The 25,788-nt window shown below is 39.0% G+C and overlaps 2 protein-coding genes across 2 annotated transcripts in view; both read left to right on the top strand.

Moving 5' to 3' along the window:
* The first annotated feature begins 7,890 nt into the window (after positions 1–7,890).
* The window catches only part of LOC139745897 (eukaryotic translation initiation factor 3 subunit G-like), a 69,701-nt gene continuing 51,803 nt past the window's right edge, over positions 7,891–25,788 (top strand). Inside the window, exons 1-3 of the mRNA XM_071656558.1 lie at positions 7,891–8,004; positions 23,807–23,850; positions 24,704–24,795. Of these exons, the coding sequence (XP_071512659.1) occupies positions 7,988–8,004; positions 23,807–23,850; positions 24,704–24,795 (153 nt within the window). The 5' untranslated portion in view covers positions 7,891–7,987. The remainder of the gene's footprint in view (positions 8,005–23,806; positions 23,851–24,703; positions 24,796–25,788) is intronic.
* On the top strand, positions 13,701–14,589 carry LOC139746034 (uncharacterized; the record flags this gene model as incomplete). The annotated part of the gene is made up of 1 exon (XM_071656846.1): positions 13,701–14,589. A coding segment is annotated over one exon (672 nt), but the record flags the coding sequence as incomplete, so codon positions are not given.

The raw sequence follows: 25,788 nt of genomic DNA, 5'->3' as shown, positions 1-25,788 counted from the left end.
GCTCTGTACATGCCTTCACCCACTCAGTCAATGCCCTCTCATATAATTTCCCAGGAATACTCAACAAACTTATACCTCTGTAATTTAGGCACTCACTTTTATCCCCTTTGCCTTTGTACACTGGCACTATGCAAGCATTCTGCCAATCCCCAGGCACCTCACCATGAGTCATACATACAATGAATAACCTTACCAACCAGTCAACAATGCAGTCACCCCTTTTTTTTTTTTAAAAATTCCACTGCAATACCATCCAAACCCGCTACCTTGCCATCTCCTTCTTACATCACCGCTACTTGTTATCACCTCCCCATTTGCCCCCTATATTGATGTTCCCAATTGTTCCCTTGTCTTACGCACTTTATTTACCTCCTTCCAAAACATCTTTTTATTCTAGAATACCCTAAAATCTAATGATACTCTCTCACCCCAACTCTCATTTGCCCTCTTTTTCACCTCTTGCACCTTTCTCTTGACCTCCTGCCTCTTTCTTTTATACATCTCCCACTCATTTGCATCAATTCCCTGCAAAAATCGTCCAAATGCCTCTCTCTTCTCTTTCACTAATAATCTTACTTCTTCATCCCACCACTCACTACCCTTTCTAATCTGCCCACCTCCCACGCTTCTCATGCTACAAGCATCTTTTGCGCAAACCATCACTGCTTCCCTAAATACATCCCATTCCTTCCTCACTCCCCTTACGTCCTTTGTTCTCACCTTTTTCCATTCTGTACTCAGTCTCTCCTGGTACTTCCTCACACAAGTCTCCTTCCCAAGCTCACTTAATTTCACCACTCTCTTCACCCTAAAATTCTCTCTTCTTTTCTGAAAACCTCTACAAATCTTCACCTTCGCCTCCACAAGATAATGATCAGACATCCCTCCAGTTGCACCTTTCAGCACATTAACATCCAAAAGTCTCTCTCTCGCGCGCCTATCAATTAACACGTAATCCAATAACGCTCTCTGGCCATCTCTCCTACTTACATACGTATACTTATGTATATCTCGCTTTTTAAACCAGGTATTCCCAATCACCAGTCCTTTTTCAGCACATAAATCTACAAGCTCTTCACCATTTCTATTTACAACACTGAACACCCCATGTACACTAATTATTCCCTCAATTGCCACATTACTCACCTTTGCATTCAAATCACCCATCACTATAACCCGGTCTCGTGCATCAAAACTACCAACACACTCAGCTGCTCCCAAAACACTTGCCTCTCATGATCTTTCTTTTCATGCCCAGGTGCATATGCACCAGTAATCATCCATCTCTCTCCATCCACTTTCAATTTTACTCATATCAATCTAGAGTTTGCTTTCTTGCACTCTATCACATACTCCCACCACTCCTGTTTCAGGAGTAGTGCTACTCCTTCCCTTGCTGACTTTACTCCCAAGACATTCCAAAACTACTCTTCCCCTTTACCCTTGAACTTCGTTTCACTCAGAGCCAAAACATCCAGGTTCCTTTCCTCAAACATACTACCTATCTCTCCTTTTCTCTCATCTTGGTCACATCCACATACATTTAGACACCCGAATCTGAGCCTTCGTGGAGGACGAGCACTCCCCGTGTAACTCCTTCTGCTCCTTTTAGAAAGTTAAGATACAAGGAGGAGAGGGTTTCTAGACCCCCGCTCCGGTCCCCTTTAGTCGCCTTCTACGACACGTGAGGAATGCGGAGGAAGTATTCTTTCTCCCCTATCCCCAGGGATATATATATCGCGCTCACATGATTGTACAAGATGATGTAGTGTGACGTCACTCGGCGCGTTAGACGCCAGTGATTGCATTATACTATTGCATGGTTGTTGTACATTCCATATCAGTTATTCTTATGTCGTATCATGTTTGGTCAGCAGATTCTCGTATTATACCAAAATTTTAGTGACAATATTCTAATGAAACGGGTTTTCTTAGCACATTCTTGTACCACATCATGTTTTGTAAACGTGTGTATTTATAAGAATGCCCAGAGACATCACTTAAAAAAAATTATGTAACCATATGTTTATTCACCTTGGATGTAATGATACCTGGCTAAGTGACTGCTCGGTACTTGACAGACATTAACTCAAATATCATATATACATAAAGTCCGAAACACCAGGTCATCTAATTCTACTGTTAGATCCACTGTGAGAGGGTCAAGTAGTGCAAGCCAATTTTTTAATTGTATCCACCAAAAAGTAGTAAGTTTTTTGCTGTGAGGGTTACCGTGTACTTAGCTGTGAATCCACGAGTCCATCAATAACTTTCTTGCACAACTACAACGAAAAGTATTGATAGTTCAGTTCAATATAACCGAGTGTTACGTTTAAAGTGTAATGACACAGTCTCTGACATTTTTGCATCGACTTCCACACACATCTGAACAGGAACCCACGGTGATATCTTCACTCACTTCTTTTTCATATTCAGTTATAATTTCCTCTCGCCATTCCGGTTCAGAAATTATGTCTGTGCTTAGTCCAACAACACACCTGTTCCACGCCGCGAGGACCTTGACTTCCCAATTTCTGATGTTATTCGCCTCAAGGTCTCTCTACCAACTACCATATTTTTTCCTTCGTTTCGTCTACTGTTCTCCTAATTCTACAAATTTTGTATTTTTTTTCGTCTATCTAAATTCCTGCCATGAGACTGTGGTATCCCCTGACCCGCAAATCATTTACGGGAATTTCAACGTTCATCGTAGGGAGTGGTTCTCCCATACAATTGCTAGGAGGAAAGGAGAATTTAAGCCCTCACTTGTTCCACTTGTAAACTTGTAAACTTGTAAAACGTTCAAAACAGTGGAGTGAACATATGACCCAAAGCGTAATATACTTTTTTTTTTTCCAACGCGAATGGCGGAATGATGACACAAAGCAGTGTCTGTTGTCTAGGAAGGTAGCACATAAGAAACTCATTTAGATAGATGACCATCATGGTAAAGTAAATTATGTAAATCTGCGTATAGAAATTAAGAGACATGCGTCAAAGTAAACATCAGCATGAAGCGTATATTGCTGAAAATAACCAAAGAAACCTTAGGAGTTTTATGGATATGTTAGAAGCAAAAGTCAATACTCAGTTTATTGGTTCATCAATAACAGAAAATGGTAACGTGGATCTAGAAAACGACAAGGCAAAGATTTTTCAGTTTTTTTCGTTCCGAATCTCGTTATATTGCTAAGAAAGAATAACATTTTGCGACATACTGACATGAGTTGAGGATATATCATCAGCACTGAATGGAATGAAAGTAAATTAAAACGGCAAATCCTGTTAAATCTTATCGAGGGACAATGAGAGAGGCGAAGTTAAACCCTTAAATTGCTCATTTCAGTAAGTCACTTCCTACGGGGAAAATCACAGATGAATGGCGGCTTGGAAATGTAACTCCCATTTTCAAAAAAGGTAATTAGTCACTGCCCAGAAATTGTCGTGCAATTAGCTTAACGTCTGTAACTGGTAAATCATTTAGATGACCCCCATTTGATAAACGATTTTCGGCATGGTTTTCGACGAAATCGCTCATGTCTGACAAATCTTGATTTTTCTCGTGATGTAATCAACGTGCTTGAAAGTAAAAGAACAGATGTCATTCATATAGGTTTCAAAAAAAGTATTCGATAAAGTTCCACGTCAAAAGTATGTAAGGAAAGTCAAGTCGCATGATATGGATGATAGTGATGGGGGTTGTGCTTCGGTTGGTAACACACTGCATGATAGTGATGGGGGTTGTGCTTCGGTTGGTAGCACACTGGATGATAGGCCTGAAACAGAGTAGTCAAGCCTTACAAAGGTTAAATGTAATAAGTGATGTGACTCAAGGATAATCCTATGGTTTATACTGGAAATGGCTTGCACTGTAAAATGTCGAAATTCGCAGGCGGTACCTAATGGGGATGTAAATCTATAGCAGCTTCCAAAGGACATAGCCAAACTGATGGATCGGGCCCACAGCCGGCAAATGATTTATATCGATAAAATGCAATATTTCATGTATCCGCAGTAAACACGAAAAGGCAAGTTACAGTATGAACTCTCTTGAGTACAAAAGATAAATGAGGACAAAACACCTGGGTGTAGTAATCATTGGTGAGCTTAAGCAGTGCGCAGAAGAAAGTAAAAAGCAGAAAAATTTTTGGATTCATAAGTAGGGCTAACGAATTTCTGTCCCAAAAAATTATCCTTACTCTCTACATATCACAAGTGCGTCATAGACTTGAATGTTAACTTTTGGTTACCATACTTGAAAAAATGTAGAAAGAGTGCAATGGCGACCAACCAAAATGACTCCAGGACTGAGAAACAAATCGTATGAGAGCCAACTAAACGACTTCAAACTTTTTACCGCAGAAAAGATCTGTTTAAGAGGTGATCTTATACAGATGTTCAAATTAGCAAAGGCTTCGATAATCTTAATCTAATTAAGTATAACTGACTTCATAATGATGTTAGACACCGGTACATACATAGTAAATACGATGCAAGGGAACAGAAATATCTTAAAATTGACTTGATGGAAAAGCTTGAGTGTCATTAAGAGGACTAAACGTTATTTTAACACCAGATTTGCATTCAGCATGAAAATTACTTCTTATAATGAGTTTTACAGGGAAATCTAATCTACTGAGAAAAGTACCAAAAATTGAAAGGAATTTTTTAGCTCCAAAAACTTTTTGCTTCAAAATTGAAAGATAAGATATTCAAACACTTTTATACTTGAAATAATCCTGGAAAATATATCATAATGCTCTCAGTCCCCGACACATGCTCAGTAAATAGGATACAAAAGAACAGAAAATATCTTAAAATTTATTCCATTTAATAGCTTAACTGAATGTCATAAAGTCGACTAAACGATATTTTAACACCAGATTTGTATTCAGCAGGAAAAATACTTCTTATATTGAGTCTTTAAAGGAAATCTATTTTAGCCTAAAAAAAATTTTTGCTTCAGAATTGAAAGATAAGATATTCAAATACTTCTATACTTGAAATGATGGTGGAAAATGTCATAATGGTCTCAGTTACCGATACATACCCAGTAAATACGATGCAAGGTAAAAAACAATATCTTTAAATTGACTTCATTTAACAGCTTAATTGAATGTCGTGAAGACAACTGAGGGTCATTTTAACACCAGATTTGTATTCAGAATTAAAAATACTTCTTATAATGAGTTTTTAAAGGAAATCTATTTCTGCGAAAAGTACCAAAAATTGTCGGTAACAGTTCAGGGTATTTTTTTAGCTCAAAAAACTTCCTTTCAAAATTGAAAGATAAGATATGCAAATACTTCTACACTTAAGATGATCATGGAAAATATATCATAATGCTCTCAGTCACCAAGACATACTCAGTAAACACGATGCAAAGAAACAGAAATATTTTATAACTGACTTCATTTAACAGCTTGAGTGTCATTAAGACGGCTAAACGTTATTTTAACACCAGATTTATATTTAGCGTGAAAAATACTTCTTACAATGAGTTTTGATATGAAATATGATTTTCTGAGAAAAATACCAAAATTGAACGTAATAGTTCAAGGTAAGTTTTAGCTCCGAAACCTTTTTGTTTCAAAATTGAAAGATAAGATAATCAAACACTTCTATACTTGAAATAATCATGGTTAATATATCATAATGCTCTCGGTTACCGACATATACCTAGAAAATAAAATGCCAAGGATCAGAAAATATCTTAAAATCAACTTTATTGAACAGCTTAATTGAGTGTCATTAAGAGGAGTAAACGATATTTTAACACCAGATTTATATTCAGCATGAAAAATACCTCTTATGATAAGTTTTTAAAGTAAAAGATTTTTGTTTCAAAATTGAAAGATAAAATATTCAAATACTTCTATATTTGAAATAATCATGGAAAATATATCATAATGTTTTCAGTTACTGATACGTACTCGGTAAATACGATGCAAAGGAACAAAAAATATTTTAAAATTGACTTCGTTTAACAGCTTAATTGAGTGTCATTAAGAGGACTAAGCGTTATTATAACACCAGATTTGAATTCAGCATGAAAATTACTTCTTATGTTGAGTTTTTGAAGGAAATCTATTTTCTGAGAAAATACCAATAATTCAGGCGATTTTTAGTACAAAAAAACTTCTTGTTTCAAAATCTAAAGACAAGATATTCATACATTTCTGTGCTTGAAATAATTATGGAACATATGTCATAATCAATTACCGATTCATACCGAGTAAATACGATGCAAAGGATCAGAAAATATTTTGAAATTGACTTCATTTAACATAACTAAATGTCATAAAGACGACTAAACGATATTTTAACACCAGATTTGTATTCAGCATGAAAAACACTTCTTATAATGACTTTTTAAAGAAATATATTTTTTGAGGAAAATGCCAAAAGTTCAGGGTATTTCTGCTCAAAAAAAAACTTTTGTTTCAAAACTGAAAGATAAGATATTCAAACAAATTTGTAGGTGAAATAATCATGAAAAATATATCATGATGCTCCCAGTTACCGATACATACTCATTAAATAAGATGCAAAGGAACAGAAGTATTTCAAAATTGACTTCATTTAACAGTTTAAGTTGGTGTCATTAAGGGGACTATACGTTGTTTTAACACCAGATTTGTATTCAGCATGAAAAACATTTCTTATGATGAGTTTTTAAAGGAAATCTTATTTTCTGAGAAGAATACCTGCCATGACAAGGGTATGACAGGTAGGGCAGGTGCCCTGGGCGCCACTTGAAGGGGGACGCCACTCAACAGGTTTGTTTTTTTCACATATGCTACCAAATTGACATTTTTAACGGTTTGGTTTTGTGAGATAAAAAATAAACTCCTACTTTTCAACTATAGTAATATTTCACTACTATCAGTTGCATTACCGCTTCTGAGTTACAATTTTAATCAAATAAGTTTTTAAGTGTTTAAGAGTTTATATAGATTTAAGTTTGGCCTAACTCTTCAACAGTTTATAATAACACTGTATATATTTTTATATACATCCACCGTATGTACATTATTATCAAGCCAGGGGCGCAATTTCAGTGGTTGCCATAGGCGCTATTTCCTCTAGGTACGCCCCGGACAGGATAGAGTGAATTTGAGCAATGTAATATACAGTGAGCTATATGTTGTCAGTTAATTGAACTAGAGTATATGAAGCAGACGGAAGAAACTGCGGAAAGGCCTGTGGGGCCTGGTTGTGGACAGGAAGGTTTGGTTTTGATACGTTACACATGACAGCTAGACAAAGGTTGTGAAAGACGCATTTCTTCGTCATCTCTTCTCGTGGGAAACGGTGATCAACTAAAACTAAATAAAATTAACTTAGAGAGAGAGAGAGAGAGAGAGAGAGAGAGAGAGAGAGAGAGAGAGAGAGAGAGAGAGAGAGAGAGAGAGAGAGACTCCTTATTTGGTATAATCTCGTACTCCACTTTGACTTACTGTCTTACAGTTAGAATGGCGATTTGACTGAATAAGCTGTTTCAGTAAATGTTTTCAAAAGTTTCTATAGGACTCTATGTGCTATTCCATATGCTAAGCCCATTTATCACCTCAAATTTGGTTTCTATCATGTCAATTTGTTTCGTTTTTTTGTGTTGTATATAATCTGATTCTTATTTTTGTCTCCATTATAGCAAAGTTCATTTGAAGGTTAATCTCTTACCCTGGGTTAACTTATATATTTTTTCTGTGCTCATTCCGGTTGACATGCGGCTGTTGTTGAAAACTGTATGTGGGTTATACAAGATATATATTACAGACAAAAATAAACCAAAGTATTCACATATCCAGTTTTCTGCTTAGAGAGATGTCATAATTTCTAGATGATTACTGCTGACCTAACATGGGAATCACCTCCAAAACGAATTTGTTTTTCATTCATGTGATGAACCACCGAGCCAGTCGTCATCAGACGAAAATCACACCAGGATTTGTTGACGAGACGTCCACCACAATATTGAGGCACCATGCCTTCTGGTGATAAGTAAGGAATTCCTGATTGCTTTAGTTTGTAATTATGATGAGTAAAATATCATATAAAGACACGTAAAAAGACATAAGTAACTTTGACCATTCTTGAAAATCGTGCATATGTGTGTTCAGGTAAGTATTGGTAGTGTTACTACATCTCCGTCACTTAGGAATATTCGTTGTATCACGATGGTATTTGTGGTGCTCGACCACTTTAGCTCCTCATCGATAAAAAATTTTCTCAGAAAACAAATTCCGATGAGCCAAAATGGTTTCACATTGATTTACAGTTGAGCTCCATATCAGATTCAGTGTTACTTTTGGGTATTTTGTTTGTTATTCATTTTTCTAAGTAGAAATTACAGTTACACTTTTATCAGTGTAGCTTGTTTACTAAATGGATATAATTAATTTTAAAGGATTTTAGCTAAACATTTCTCAAAGATTGTTGGGGTAGCAGAAATTGTCTTAGATCTATATAATCTTAATGAAGTTTTTCAAGTCTTTTAGCAGTCTACAAATTTTGTTATAGAAAATAAAAGAAGGTTAAGAAGTTCCATTTGCTTTGAAATCTCTTGATTGCTGGGCTTTGCCTGAAAATTGCACTAAAATTACAGTTTCATATACATTGAAAAGTGACAGTGCTGCTGCTAATGACGATAATGAAAAATTGAAAGATTTTTTAAGGGAAGTGTTAAGTATGGGTCATACTCACCATGTTATTATAGGAAATTACACAGACATAAACTGAATATGTTAAGGCATTAGCCAATTCCATTGTCCCAACTAATATTTTGTCCCCAAATGTTTGCCAACACTTCGGCCCCTACCAACCGATACTAAGGCTTTTGCCAACAAGCACTTTTAACCATGCACCTGTTGCAGTATGTATAATGTGCGTGTGTCGATAATTTGTGACTTATACAGTATCGCGGTATCATATGTATTTAGTAATTTCATCATTGCTGATCTTGAAAGACTGTAATAGTACCTGTGATATTCAAAGGTGTAATGTGGATAGAGGACCCATAAAAAAAATAGGACCTGAGATTCCTCAACACTTGTAATTGTCAGAAATGCCATGGGATAAACAGTGAAATTTAGCCCAAAGGGATTTCGTTTTAAGTAAAAGGGCTAGAAATATTTTATATTTTTTGTTTGGAAATTAGTTGAGCACTTATGGTAGAGCATAGAAAAAAGTTAAACTGTCGAGTTGTTCACCTGACCTTGTAGAATGATCAAAGTTTGCTCATGTTTGAAGGAAAATTCCCATCTTTAGAATTTTTCCTTACCACATTTGCTTTCTATTTTTATTACGGAAATACATTTGTGTTCTTTAATGTTTGCATTTGCTCAGATCACTTTGTCTGAATATCTGTATTTGTTTAATATGTATTACTGTTTACATATATGTAATCAGTGCAGAGATCTTTTAAGATAAGTTTTCAGTTTATCATATTTACTGATGTAAGTCTTAGTTGTACATCTAGTATTATTGTATTGTACAGAATGAGTGACTCTACAGAAACAAGTGTATTTGCCAGAAAAATATAATGAATAATGCTATGATTATTTTGTAATTACTGTTCTCTGTTACTGTTTCCTGGCTACTCTGGGAGGACCTGCGATGATAAACTATATGTTTATTTATTCACTTTTTTACTCCAAAGTTTTAGCTTGCATTCAAAGATTTTTCATGACATACATTTGTAAATACATTTCGTTTTTTCTCAGTTAATATCCTGCATCCTTTTTTATTATCTGTGAGTGACACCTGGATCACCAGTTTTACAGTTGTCATTGTCTTTTGTTTCAATTTCCTCATTTTCTTCTTCACTTTCTATCTCACTGTGTTGTCTGACTGAATTGTGTTCAGTATATCAATAATTCTTCAGTTTTCTATCCTAGGATTTAGATGGGCCAGCAAGGGTTGAAAATCACCTGGCAGCAAGAGGATATTGTACATTTCCTGTGACATTTTGTTCCTGCTGACACAGATACTTAAAAACAATTAGGTCATGGTCTGGCATCAGTTTCATGCATTGCCATTTTTTTAATAGTAACCATTTTTCTTCTTGTCAGCACCTCAGGCATCAAAGTTAAGAGGGAATGGCTATAGCTATACCTGGCAGTCAGCATAAAATATTGCCAATGTGAATATCATAAAAGTGCTTTGGACAGTATTAGCAGAATGTACCAGACCAGCCAGGTTGTGAAGGCTACGTAGGCCAGCAGGCTGTGGTTTACAACATCTTAGTCTACCAACTATCCAACCAGGCAGCCTGGGCCGTACTGTTAAAAGATCCTTGAAGGCTTCACTAGATATTCACCAGGCCTGTGTGGATCTGGGCCAGTCATTATCGTTAGTATCATTATCACTTGATATAGGTCAGCCAGCGGTAGTTTTTTTGAGAAATTGTTCCACTTTGAGATGTAATTGAAAAGACTACAAAATGTCTGCAAATGTGAGCCTAGCAATCCTAGCTTACTATTATTATGATTAATAGCTAGTTTATTAGACATCAATACATACTCAGAATGAAATTTCTTTTGATAAGAACCTGCCATTTCCTGCACTAGACCAGTTTCATCAAGAACAGACAAAGAAAAGGCAAAATTCATTCATATCTGCTCTCCATTTGTCATGTGTAAAACACACATCCACATCTTTTCCTCAACCAGAACCTGCAGATCTTTCTGTGTTTTTTTTTCCTGACTGTTTCATACGCCAGGTTTCAGTCCATTGAGAGTACATTGCACTCCAGTACACCACATTGCTCCAGTTCACTTAAACTGTGCATGCCTTTCACCCTCCTTTGTGTTCAGGCCTGGAGCATTCATTACTGTTTTCACTTGATCCCTCCATATCCAGTTTTATCCCCCCTTTCTCCTTGCCCCCACCACTTGTGACATTTGTACCTTCTTTGTCAACCTCTCCTCACTTATTCTATATATATATATATATATATATATATAGGGCCTTTGTTGTCTTTTCCTAGCACTACCTCACACACATGAGGGGGAAGGATGTTGTTATTCCATGTATGGCGGGGTGGCGATGGGAATGAATAAAGGCAGACAGTATGAATTATGTACATGGGTATATATGTATATGTCTGTGTGTGTATATATATGTGTGCGTTGAAATGTATGGGTGTGTATATGTGGTGTGTGTGGACGTGTGTGTGTATGCATGTGTATGTGGGTGGGTTGGGCCGGACTTTCGTCTGTTTCCTTGCACTACCTCGCTGGCGCGGGAGACAGCGACAGGGCAAAGTGAATAAATAGATAAATATATATAGGGGAGAAAGAATACTTCCCACGTATTCCCTGCATGTCGTAGAAGGCGACTAAAAGGGAAGGGAGCGGGGGGCTGGAAATCCTCCCCTCTCATTTTTTTTTAAATTTTCCAAAAGAAGGAACAGAGAAGGGGGCCATATGAGGATATTCCCTCAAAGGCCCAGTCCTCTGTTCTTAATGCTACCTCGCTAATGTGGGAAATGGCGAATAGTATGATGAGGATGGGGATGAGAGAGCTTGGGAAGTGAGTCAGTTGTTGTTCGCTGATGATACAGCGCTGGTGGCTGATTCATGGGAGAAACTGCAGAAGCTGGTGACTGAGTTTGGTAAAGTGTGTGAAAGAAGAAAGTTAAGAGTAAATGTGAATAAGAGCAAGGTTATTAGGTACAGTAGGGTTGAGGGTCAATTCAATTGGGAGGTGAGTTTGAATGGAGAAAAACTGGAGGAAGTGAAGTGTTTTAGATATCTGGGAGTGGATCTGGCAGCGGATGGAACCATGGAAGCGGAAGTGGATCATAGGGTGGGGGAGGGGGCGAAAATTCTGGGAGCCTTGAAGAATGTGTGGAAGTCGAGAACATTATCTCGGAAAGCAAAAATGGGTATGTTTGAAGGAATAGTGGTTCCAACAATTTTGTATGGTTGCGAGGCGTGGACTATGGATAGAGTTGTGCGCAGGAGGATGGATGTGCTGGAAATGAGATGTTTGAGGACAATGTGTGGTGTGAGGTGGTTTGATCGAGTAAGTAACGTAAGGGTAAGAGAGATGTGTGGAAATAAAAAGAGCGTGGTTGAGAGAGCAGAAGAGGGTGTTTTGAAATGGTTTGGTCACATGGAGAGAATGAGTGAGGAAAGATTGACCAAGAGGATATATGTGTCGGAGGTGGAGGGAACGAGGAGAAGAGGGAGACCAAATTGGAGGTGGAAAGATGGAGTGAAAAAGATTTTGTGTGATCGGTTCCTGAACATGCAGGAGGGTGAAAGGAGGGCAAAGAATAGACTGAATTGGAGCGATGTGGTATACCGGGGTTGATGTGCTGTCAGTGGTTTGAATCAAGGCATGTGTATGGGGGTGGGTTGGGCCATTTCTTTCGTCTGTTTCCTTGCGCTACCTCGCAAACGCGGGAGACAGCAACAAAGCAAAAAATATATATATATATATATATATATATATATATATATATATATATATTTTTTGCTTTGTTGCTGTCTCCCGCGTTTGCGAGGTAGCGCAAGGAAACAGACGAAAGAAATGGCCCAACCCACCCCCATACACATGCCTTGATTCAAACCACTGACAGCACATCAACCCCGGTATACCACATCGCTCCAATTCAGTCTATTCTTTGCCCTCCTTTCACCCTCCTGCATGTTCAGGAACCGATCACACAAAATCTTTTTCACTCCATCTTTCCACCTCCAATTTGGTCTCCCTCTTCTCCTCGTTCCCTCCACCTCCGACACATATATCCTCTTGGTCAATCTTTCCTCACTCATTCTCTCCATGTGACCAAACCATTTCAAAACACCCTCTTCTGCTCTCTCAACCACGCTCTTTTTATTTCCACACATCTCTCTTACCCTTACGTTACTTACTCGATCAAACCTCCTCACACCACACATTGTCCTCAAACATCTCATTTCCAGCACATCCATCCTCCTGCGCACAACTCTATCCATAGCCCATGCCTCGCAACCATACAACATTGTTGGAACCACTATTCCTTCAAACATACCCATTTTTGCTTTCCGAGATAATGTTCTCGACTTCCAAACATTCTTCAAGGCTCCCAGGATTTTCGCCCCCTCCCCCACCCTATGATCCACTTCCGCTTCCATGGTTCCATCCGCTGCCAGATCCACTCCCAGATATCTAAAACACTTTACTTCCTCCAATTTTTCTCCATTCAAACTTACCTCCCAATTGACTTGACCCTCAACCCTACTGTACCTAATAACCTTGCTCTTATTCACATTCACTCTTAACTGGAGTGAAAAAGATTTTGTGTGATCGGGGCCTGAACATGCAGGAGGGTGAAAGGAGGGCAAGGAATAGAGTGAATTGGATCGATGTGGTATACCGGGGTTGACGTGCTGTCAGTGGATTGAATCAGGGCATGTGAAGCGTCTGGGGTAAACCATGGAAAGCTGTGTAGGTATGTATATTTGCGTGTGTGGACGTATGTATATACATGTGTATGGGAGTGGGTTGGGCCATTTCTTTCGTCTGTTTCCTTGCGCTACCTCGCAAACACGGGAGACAGCGGCAAAAATATATATATATATATATATATATATATATATATATATATATATATATATATATATATATATATATGTATATATATTTTTGCTTTGTATTTATATATATATATATATATATATATATATATATATATATATTTATTATACTTTGTCGCTGTCTCCCGCGTTTGCGAGGTAGTGCAAGGAAACAGACTGAGTAATGCATCATCGGATGTTGTGTCTGAAGATTACTTGAAGAATGATATTCCCTTTATTGTCACGGATGCCATGGATGATTGGCCTATCATGAATACTGAGCGGTTCTGGTTTGACAACATTACAGAAATGTACCTGAGTGAGGAGTTACGTGGCATATATCCTTGTGAGTTGACCTCTAACCTCCGCTTACGTCCTGATGACTTGAGAGGGTTCCTAAAGAAAATTCATAATCCAGATGTACACCGCTGGTATGGTCATTGGGAGAATTGTAATAAGAAGGCTGCAAAGGCCTTACGGCAAATCTACCGGCGCCCATACTTCATTCCTCATATGGTTGACTTCTCTGACTCAAATTGGGTCATCATATCCTCAGACTTTAAGGGCAAAGTATATAAAGAGGTGGACTTTCAAACAGAATTGCTATGGGTAGCTCAAGTCCGAGGGTGGAGCCACATAAGGTTGGTTCCTCGGGAGCCATGTGATCATTTCTGTCCTGAGCTACTCGATACTATAACTGAAGGACAAATGGTTGTGGTAACAAATTTATTATGGAAGTTTGAGTACATCCCAGGAGAGCACACTGACAACTTGGCTGTGGGTGTTGGTGGCTTTTGGACTTAAGGTGTGTATTTAATTGACATAACACATTATACAGAAATATGAAATGTAGAATCGAATGCCAGCTTAAGGTAATGTAGAACAATCAGGCTCAAGAGGATATATTGTCAAATATCTATACATATATATATAGGTATATATATGTATGTATGTGTGTGTGTGTGTATGTGCATATGTATGTGTGTGTGTGTGTATGTGTATATGTATATATATATGTATATTATCCCTGGGGATAGGGGTGAAAGAATACTTCCCACGTATTCCTCGCGTGTCGTAGAAAGCGACTAGAGGGGACGGGAGCGGGGGCCAGAAATCCTTCCCTCCTTGTATTAACTTTCTAAAATGGGAAACAGATATATATATATATATATATATATATATATATATATATATATATATATATATATATATATATATATATCCCTGGGGATAGGGGAGAAAGAATACTTCCCACGTATTCCCTGCGTGTCGTAGAAGGCGACTGAAAGGGAAGGGAGCGGGGGGCGGGAAATCCTCCCCTCTGGGTTTTTTTTTTTTTAATTCTCCAAAAGAAGGAACAGAGAAGGGGGCCAGGTGAGGATATTCCCTCAAAGGCCCAGTCCTCTGTTCTTAACGCTACCTCGCTATTGTGGGAAATGGTGAATAGTATGAATAAAAAAAAATATATATATATATATATATATATATATATATATATATATATATATATATATATATATATATATTTTTTTTTTTTTTTTATACTTTGTCGCTGTCTCCCGCGTTTGCGAGGTAGCGCAAGGAAACAGACGAAAGAAATGGCCCAACCCACCCCCATACACATGCATATACATACGTCCACACACGCAAATATACATACCTACACAGCTTTCCATGGTTTACCCCAGACGCTTCACATGTCTTGATTCAATCCACTGACAGCACATCAACCCCGGTATACCACATTGCTCCAATTCACTCTATTCCTTGCCCTCCTTTCACCCTCCTGCAAGTTCAGGCCCCGATCACACAAAATCTTTTTCACTCCATCTTTCCACCTCCAATTTGGTCTCCCTCTTCTCCTCGTTCCCTCCACCTCCGACACATATATCCTCTTGGTCAACCTTACCTCACTCATTCTCTCCATGTGCCCAAACCATGTAGCATTTATGGATCTGGAGAAGGCATATGATAGAGTTGATAGAGATGCTCTGTGGAAGGTATTAAGAATATATGGTGTGGGAGGAAAGTTGTTAGAAGCAGTGAAAAGTTTTTATCGAGGATGTAAGGCATGTGTACGTGTAGGAAGAGAGGAAAGTGATTGGTTCTCAGTGAATGTAGGTTTGCGGCAGGGGTGTGTGATGTCTCCATGGTTGTTTAATTTGTTTATGGATGGGGTTGTTAGGGAGGTAAATGCAAGAGTTTTGGAAAGAGGGGCAAGTATGAAGTCTGTTGGGGATGAGAGAGCTTGGGAAGTGAGTCAGTTGTTGTTCGCTGATGATACAGCGCTGGTGGCTGATTCATGTGAGAAACTGCAGAAGCTGGTGACTGAGTTTGGTAAAGTGTGTGGAAGAAGAAAGTTAAGAGTAAATGTGAATAAGAGCAAGGTTATTAGGTACAGTAGGGTTGAGGGTCAAGTCAATTGGGAGGTGAGTTTGAATGGAGAAAAACTGGAGGAAGTGAAGTGTTTTAGATATCTGGGAGTGGATCTGGCAGCGGATGGAACCATGGAAGCGGAAGTGGATCATAGGGTGGGGGAGGGGGCGAAAATTCTGGGGGCCTTGAAGAATGTGTGGAAGTCGAGAACATTATCTCGGAAAGCAAAAATGGGTATGTTTGAAGGAATAGTGGTTCCAACAATGTTGTATGGTTGCGAGGCGTGGGCTATGGATAGAGTTGTGCGCAGGAGGATGGATGTGCTGGAAATGAGATGTTTGAGGACAATGTGTGGTGTGAGGTGGTTTGATCGAGTGAGTAACGTAAGGGTAAGAGAGATGTGTGGAAATAAAAAGAGCGTGGTTGAGAGAGCAGAAGAGGGTGTTTTGAAGTGGTTTGGGCACATGGAGAGGATGAGTGAGGAAAGATTGACCAAGAGGATATATGTGTCGGAGGTGGAGGGAGCAAGGAGAAGAGGGAGACCAAATTGGAGGTGGAAAGATGGAGTGAAAAAGATTTTGTGTGATCGGGGCCTGAACATGCAGGAGGGTGGAAGGAGGGCAAGGAATAGAGTGAATTGGAGTGATGTGGTATACCGGGGTTGACGTGCTGTCAGTGGATTGAATCAAGGCATGTGAAGCGTCTGGGTAAACCATGGAAAGCTGTGTAGGTATGTATATTTGCGTGTGTGGACGTATGTATATACATGTGTATGGGGGGGGGGGGTGGGGCCATTTCTTTCATCTGTTTCCTTGCGCTACCTCGCAAACGCGGGAGACAGCGAGAAAGTATAAAAAGAAAAAAATATATATATATATATATATATATATATATATATATATATATATATATATATATATATATATATATATTTAACTTTCTAAAATGGGAAACAGAAGAAGGAGTCATGCGGGGAGTGCTCATCCTCCTCGAAGGCTCAGACTGGGGTGTCTAAATGTGTGTGGATGTAACCAAGATGTGAAAAAAGGAGAGATAGGTAGTATGTTTGAGGAAAGGAACCTGGATGTTTTGGCTCTGAGTGAAACGAAGCTCAAGGGAAAGGGGAAGAGTGGTTTGGGAATGTCTTGGGAGTAAAGTCAGGGGTTAGTGAGAGGACAAGAGCAAGGGAAGGAGTAGCACTACTCCTGAAACAGGAGTTGTGGGAGAGTATGTGATAGAATGTAAGAAAGTAAATTCTCGATTAATATGGGTAAAACTGAAAGTTGATGGAGAGAGATGGGTGATTATTGGTGCATATGCACCTGGGCATGAGAAGAAAGATCATGAGAGGCAAGTGTTTTGGGAGCAGCTGAATGAGTGTGTTAGTGGTTTTGATGCACGAGACCGGGTTATAGTGATGGGTGATTTGAATGCAAAGGTTAGTAATGTGGCAGTTGAGGGAATAATTGGTATACATGGGGTGTTCAGTGTTGTAAATGGAAATGGTGAAGAGCTTGTAGATTTCTGTGCTGAAAAAGGACTGGTGATTGGGAATACCTGGTTTAAAAAGCGAGATATACGTAAGTATACGTATGTAAGTAGGAGAGATGGCCAGAGAGCGTTATTGGATTACGTGTTAATTGACAGGCGCATGAAAGAGAGACTTTTGGATGTTAATGTGCTGAGAGGTGCAACTTGAGGGATGTCTGATCATTATCTTGTGGAGGCTAAGGTGAAGATTTGTATGGGTTTTCAGAAAAGAAGAGTGAATGTTGGGGTGAAGAGGGTGGTGAGAGTAAGTGAGCTTGGGAAGGAGACTTGTGTGAGGAAGTACCAGGAGAGACTGAGTACAGAATGGAAAAAGGTGAGAACAATGGAAGTAAGGGGAGTGGGGGAGGAATGGGATGTATTTAGGGAATCAGTGATGGATTGCGCAAAAGATGCTTGTGGCATGAAAAGAGTGGGAGGTGGGTTGATTAGAAAGGGTAGTGAGTGGTGGGATGAAGAAGTAAGATTATTAGTGAAAGAGAAGAGAGAGGCATTTGGATGATTTTTGCAGGGAAAAAATGCAATTGAGTGGGAGATGTATAAAAGAAAGAGACAAGAGGTCAAGAGAAAGGTGCAAGAGGTGAAAAAGAGGCCAAATGAGAGTTGGGGTGAGAGAGTATCATTAAATTTTAGGGAGAATAAAAAGATGTTCTGGAAAGAGGTAAATAAAGTGCGTAAGACAAGGGAGCAAATGGGAACTTCAGTGAAGGGCGCAAATGGGGAGGTGATAACAAGTAGTGATGATGTGAGAAGGAGATGGAGTGAATACTTTGAAGGTTTGTTGAATGTGTTTGATGATAGAGTGGCAGATATAGGGTGTTTTGGTTGAGGTGGTGTGCAAAGTGAGAGGGTTAGGGAAAATGATTTGGTAAACAGAGAAGAGGTAGTAAAAGCTTTGTGGAAGATGAAAGCCGGCAAGGCAGCAGGTTTGGATGGTATTGCAGTGGAATTTATTAAAAAAGGGGGTGACTGTAATATTGACTGGTTGGTAAGGTTATTTAATGTATGTATGACTCATGGTGAGGTGCCTGAGGATTGGCGGAATGCGTGCATAGTGCCATTGTACAAAGGCAAAGGGGATAAGAGTGAGTGCTCAAATTACAGAGGTATAAGTTTGTTGAGTATTCCTGGTAAATTATATGGGAGGGTATTGATTGAGAGGGTGAAGGCATGTACAGAGCATCAAATTGGGGAAGAGCAGTGTGGTTTCAGAAGTGGTAGAGGATGTGTGGATCAGGTGTTTGCTTTGAAGAATGTATGTGAGAAATACTTAGAAAAGCAAATGGATTTGTATGTAGCATATATGGATCTGGAGAAGGCATATGATAGAGTTGATAGAGATGCTCTGTGGAAGGTATTAAGAATATATGGTGTGGGAGGCAAGGTGTTAGAAGCAGTGAAAAGTTTTTATCGAGGATGTAAGGCATGTGTACGTGTAGGAAGAGAGGAGAGTGATTGGTTCTCAGTGAATGTAGATTTGCGGCAGGGGTGTGTGATGTCTCCATGGTTGTTTAATTTGTTTATGGATGGGGTTGTTAGGGAGGTGAATGCAAGAGTTTTGGAAAGAGGGGCAAGTATGAAGTCTGTTGGGGATGAGAGAGCTTGGGAAGTGAGTCAGTTGTTGTTCGCTGATGATACAGCACTGGTGGCTGATTCATGTGAGATACTGCAGAAGCTGGTGACTGAGTTTGGTAAAGTGTGTGAAAGAAGAAAGTTAAGAGTAAATGTGAATAAGAGCATGGTTATTAGGTACAGTAGGGTTGAGGGTCAAGTCAATTAGGAGGTAAGTTTGAATGGAGAAAAACTGGAGGAAGTAAAGTGTTTTAGATATCTGGGAGTGGATCTGGCAGCGGATGGAACCATGGAAGCGGAAGTGGATCATAGGGTGGGGGAGGGGGCGAAAATCCTGGGAGCCTTGAAGAATGTGTGGAAGTCGAGAACATTATCTCGGAAAGCAAAAATGGGTATGTTTGAAGGAATAGTGGTTCCAAGAATTTTGTATGGTTGCGAGGCGTGGGCTATGGATAGAGTTGTGCGCAGGAGGGTGGATGTGCTGGAAATGAGATGTTTGAGGACAATGTGTGGTGTGAGGTGGTTTGATCGAGTAAGTAACGTAAGGGTAAGAGAGATGTGTGGAAATAAAAGGAGCGTGGTTGAGAGAGCAGAAGAGGGTGTTTTGAAATGGTTTGGTCACATGGAGAGAATGAGTGAGGAAAGATTGACCAAGAGGATATATGTGTTGGAGGTGGAGGGAACGAGGAGAAGTGGGAGACCAAATTGGAGGTGGAAAGATAGAATGAAAAAGATTTTGTGTGATTGGGGCCTGAACATGCAGGAGGGTGAAAGGAGGGCAAGGAATAGAGTGAATTGGATCGATGTGGTATAGCGGGGTTGACGTGCTGTCAGTGGATTGAATCAGGGCATGTGAAGCGTCTGGGGTAAACCATGGAAAGCTGTGTAGGTATGTATATTTGCGTGTGTGGACGTGTATGTATATACATGTGTATGGGGGTGGGTTGGGCCATTTCTTTCGTCTGTTTTCTTGCGCTACCTCGCAAATGCGGGAGACGGCGACAAAGCAAAAAAAAAAAAAAAAAAAGAAATATATATATATATATATATATATATATATATATATATATATGTATGTAGATGTGCTGGAAAGATGTTTGAGGACAATATGTGGTGTGAGGTGGTTTGATTGAGTAAGTAATGTAAGGGTAAGAGAGATGTGTGGAAATAAAAAGAGCGTGGTTGATAGAGCAGAAGAGGGTGTTTTGAAATGGCTTGGGCACATGGAAAGATTGACCAAGAGGATATATGTGTCGGAGGTGGAGGGAACGAGAAGTGGGAGACCAATTGGAGGTGGAAAGATGGAGTGAAAAAGATTTTGAGTGATCGGGGCCTGAACATGCGGGAGGGTGAAAGGCGGGCAAGGAATAGAGTGAATTGGATCGATGTGGTATACCGGGGTCAACGTGCTGTAAATGGATTGAATCAGGGCGTGTGAAGCGTCTGGGGTAAACCATGGAAAGTTGTGTGGGGCCTGGATGTGGAAAGGGAGCTGTGGTTTAGGGCATTATTGCATGACAGCTAGAGACTGAATGTGAATGAATGGGGCGTTTGTTGTCCTTTACTAGCGCTACCTCGCACACATGAGGGGGGAGGAGGATGTTATTCCATGTGTTGCGAGGTGGCGATAGGAATGAATGAAGGCAGACAGTGTGAATTGTGTGCATGTGTATATATGTATGTGTCTGTGTCTGTATATATATGTGTACATTGAGATGTATAGGTATGTATATTTGCGCGTGAGGACGTGTATGTATATACATGTGTATGTGGGTGGGTTGGGCCATTTATTTCGTCTGTTTCCTTGCGCTACCTCGCAAATGCGGGAGACAGCGACAAAGCAAAATAAATAAATAAAATTTTTTTTTTTTTTTTTCAAACTATTCGCCATTTCCCGCATTAGCGAGGTAGCGTTAAGAACAGAGGACTGGGCCTTTGAGGGAATACCCTCACCTGGCCCAATTCTCTGTTCCTTCTTTTGGAAAATTAAAAAAAAAACGAGAGGGGAGGTTTTCCAGCCCCCCGCTCCTTCCCCTTTTAGTCGCCTTCTACGACACGCAGGGAATACGTGGGAAGTACTCTTAATCCCCTATCCCTATATATATATATATATATATATATATATATATATATATATATATATATATTAGAGTGAATTGGATCGATGTGGTATACCTGGGCCGACGCGCCGTCAGCGGACCAAACCAGCGCATGCGAAGCGTCTGGGGCAAACCATGGAAAGCTGTGTAGGTATGTATATTTGCGTGTGTGGACGCATGTATATACATGTGTGTGGGGGTGGGCCGGGCCATTTCTTTCGTCTGTTTCCCTGCGCTAGCTCACAAACGCGGGAGACAGCGACAAAGGAAAAAAAAAATATATAATATACATATATTATATAATATATATATATATATATATATATATATATATATATATATATATATATATATATATATATATATATATATATATTATCCCTGGGGATAGGGGAGAAAGAATACTTCCCACGTATTCCCTGCGTGTCGTAGAAGGCGACTAAAAGGGGAGGGAGCGGGGAGCTGGAAATCCTCCCCTCTCAATTTTTTTTAATTTTCCAAAAGAAGGAACAGAGAAGGGGGCCAGGTGAGGATATTCCCTCAATGGCCCAGTTCTCTGTTCTTAACGCTACCTCGCTAACGCGGGAAATGGCGAATAGTTTGAAAAAAAATATATATATATATATATATATATATATATATATATATATATATATATATATATATATATTTTGCTTTGAAGAATGTATGTGAGAAATACTTAGAAAAGCAAATGGATTTGTATGTAGCATTTATGGATCTGGAGAAGGCATATGATAGAGTTGATAGAGATGCTCTGTGGAAGGTATTAAGAATATATGGTGTGGGAGGAAAGTTGTTAGAAGCAGTGAAAAGTTTTTATCGAGGATGCAAGGCATATGTGCGTTTAGGAAGAGAGGAAAGTGATTGGTTCTCAGTGAATGTAGGTTTGCGGCAGGGGTGTGTGATGTCTCCATGGTTGTTTAATTTGTTTATCGATGGGGTTGTTAGGGAGGTAAATGCAAGAGTTTTGGAAAGAGGGGCAAGTATGAAGTCTGTTGGGGATGAGAGAGCTTGGGAAGTGAGTCAGTTGTTGTTCGCTGATGATACAGCACTTGTGGCTGATTCATGTGAGAAACTGCAGAAGCTGGTGACAGCTGTCAGTCATACTCAAATTATTATTACACTTCTCTCTTACCCTATCATATCTTACTTGTTCCACCCTACTCATACTGCATATCATCATCGAGCATTTCATTTTCAACACATTCACCCTCATCCATACATTTTCAACAATAGCCTTGTTTTTCATTCATACATCACTGTTAAGATAATCCTCAGTGTTCTAAGGACCTTTGTGCCCTCAAGCACTGCATGACTCAGCTCCCCTGGTCCACCCTTTACTTATTTAAAAGACTTCATTTTCTTCAAGTTTCCTTCCTTCAAACTTACAACTCAATTAACCTGTCTCTTTGCATTGCTGAACTTAATAACCTTCATTATCTCAGCTTCACCTTTCATGCAGTCTCCCAAACTCGGATACCAACTTTTCTAGTTTTTCATTTGGATCTACCACCTGCTCCATGTTGTCATCAAACTAGAATTCACATACCTCCCAGCTCAAAAAAAAAAAATGCATACCTACCTCCCGCTCTTTCTCTAAGTCCCTTGCATTTACCTTCCTCACCATTTAATCCATAAGCACATTACATAGCCTTGGTGACATCACACACCCCTGGCACAGACCCACCTTTACCTGGAACCACTCACCCTCTGCTATATTCTTTTAATAAATACTTCTCTTTAATAGCTTTTCTCCCACACCATATACTGTATTCTTAACATTTCATTTAAATATTTACTATCATCATACCAAATGCTTTCTCCGGATCCATAAGTTCCACAAGTAAAAGTGCATATTTTTGTAATAACAGTGTTACAGAACATTGTTTGCCCTCATATATTTTCAAAGGCAATGCATGGCTAAGGTTTATTGTAGGTACAAGCATGTGACACTCTAAGGATGAAATCATCATGCATATGGTTGCTGAGATCAGTGTGTCTAATGGTGTGAGTGTCAGCTCCCTGCCTCATTGTGATCTTCATACTATCTTGAGGGAAGGACGATGTATCTTTTTTCTTCGCTGCCACTTCAGGTTGGAAATGTCTCTTCTGGGTGCTGTTTTTCTTCCATCTATGCTGCAAGGTAGTTGGCTCATCTATCTACGGAGAAAACCCAAGTTCTTGCCTGGAAGCAAGAAAATATAGGTACATGTGAGATTTTTAGGCACATTAGGCACTCAGAATACAGAATCAGGCAGCTGCTTCCTGCAACACTTCAGCAGTGCTTCACCTCATTCAAGAGATCAAGACCACATGGCCCCTTGCCAATGCTGTGCCCAGAAGCCTGCAGATGACAATCAGGGCTGATGTAGAGATGACAAAGATCTAATATGGAAGCGACATCGCTTTTGCAAATGTATTTATCACTCTCAGATGATTACAGTGTATATGCAGTACTGGATTTGAAGGGTTTTGAGATAGCAGTACAGAAGTAAAACACATGGAGTTTTGCTTTTGAATAGTACAGTAATGATCATGTATTTATCTAAAAATCATGGTTTTTGCCAGCATAGATTGAATACAGTTATTTTTTTATGTAATTAGAAATTATTTTCTCTACAGTGTGGTGAAATCAAGTTGGGCTGATGAAGTGGAAGAAGTAGAAGGTAAGTGTCCTCTCTGGTTGGCATCATTTTCATAAGTTGCATTAATGGAGGCTTGATAGATACTTTGCTTACGTCCAACATTGTTTGTACATTTATGGGTCTCATGTTTGTATGTAGTTCTCATGTATGCTACTTTTTATTCAGTGATCATTTTAACATGTCTTGCAATCATAAACAGGATCAAAAGGATTCAGTTTCTTTGTATTACTTTGTTCTTTTGACAACTTGTAATTATTTATTGTATAACCTATTGTTGGGCCCCATCTCTTGAATGCTGTCAACTATTATACAGCCTCTTGAGTTTATGGATGTTGTTTGCATTAACCACACCCTCAATCAGTTTGATCCATTAATCCACTACTCTTGTACTATATAAGTATTTCTTTGCATTCTTATTTGCAAGTTTAGTCCTCTGGTTGCTCTATCTCTACATCTCCCAAAGAACTGTCCTCTGACCACTTGGTTTACCTCCTAGAAACTTAAAGATTGTGATGAGGTTACCCTTCAGTCTTCTGTATTCCAAGGTGAGCAAATTTAAAAACTCCTGCTTTAGGTTGTAGTTGGGCTGGAGGTATGGTACTATGCTTTCTGTGTGGGAACCTGTTGTCTGGTAGCTCCTCACTAATGTTACTAATGTAAATATTATGATGAAGAGAATGAACCAGCCTTTCTGGGTCAAAGTATATCAGATGTCTAACTGAAATGGTTCTTGCAAAAAAAAAAAAGCTCATGAAGTGTAATATGCTCATACTTTCTCATCATCATAGTGAAATGATATTGACTTTTATATGTTCATGGAAATTTTCATCTTCAAAAAAATATGTTAATTTCTACAATGTAATGTTTTTTGCAGGAGGAAACCTTCCACCTCCAGTTGAGAAAATTGATGGTAATTCTAAGACTATAACAGAGTATACGTTAAATGAAGAAGGAAAGAAAGTGAAGGTAGGAAAGAAACTATAAATGACAAAATCTGAATCATTAGAGATTTTCTTCATAATGAATGGTGAGGGTTATGGCTTTGTATATCACAGAAATAGTTTTTGTGTATATCTTAATATTTACATGTGTATTTATAGCTTGTCTTGACATCCAGTAAACTTGAAGTAAACTGTTTTGCATGAAAAGAAAAATATGAAAAATGAGGAAGGGTAGGACAGGTCCTAAAAGAATAGGAGAGAGGTCTCAAGATAGTTGGTGAGTCTGTTTTTTGGGAAATACTGAGTAATGGAACTATGTAATTAAATAATGCTGTTTCTCTCTGTATGCATCATTGTACTCTTCTTTTGATTGCAGAATGATGTTAGGCATATGGTCTTACGTCATGTAACACTTCATGTCTTACATGTATAGCATGGCTTACGCTTAGAGGTCACTTAATCTGTCATCGTCCATATGTCTGTCTGCCCATCCATTGTTGTTGAGACAATGCAACATGCAAGATAGCTGTTTTAGGTTGAGAAGTCAAAATCAAACACAGTTATATTCCATCATCTGAAGAGTGGCATAAGACCCATTATAATGCTTTGAATTTTCCTGGACTGATGCCCATCATTAAAGATTTTACTCTGGAATGTAACCTGGTTCGTATCTTTAGAAAATCACAAAGTTGGCCTCAGAACTTGATGCAGTTGTTTTGATGTTTCTGAGCACTATTTTCACCCATTTTTCTTTCCAGTTACAAAGCCACACTTTAGGGAATACAATGAGTTCCATGGAATACCTGTTTTAAGCGTTTTTCTTCATAATTACTTGTTTGTCCTTTACAGGGAAGTAGTTATTTTGCTTGTGGAGCTAGATCTCTTGAACACTCTGCTATCATACAACTTCTTAGATTTGTGTGCTGTCAGCATGAATCATGCCCTCAGTCAGTCTGTTCCATTCATCCACCTCTCTTATACTGTGAAAGTCTTTCTTTACATCCTTATTTGCAAGTTT

Source organism: Panulirus ornatus, chromosome 63 (assembly GCF_036320965.1).
Source record: "Panulirus ornatus isolate Po-2019 chromosome 63, ASM3632096v1, whole genome shotgun sequence".
NCBI lineage: Eukaryota > Metazoa > Arthropoda > Malacostraca > Decapoda > Palinuridae > Panulirus > Panulirus ornatus.
The sequence above is the reverse complement of the archived record's forward strand: the minus strand, read 5'-3'. Positions and strand labels throughout refer to the sequence as shown.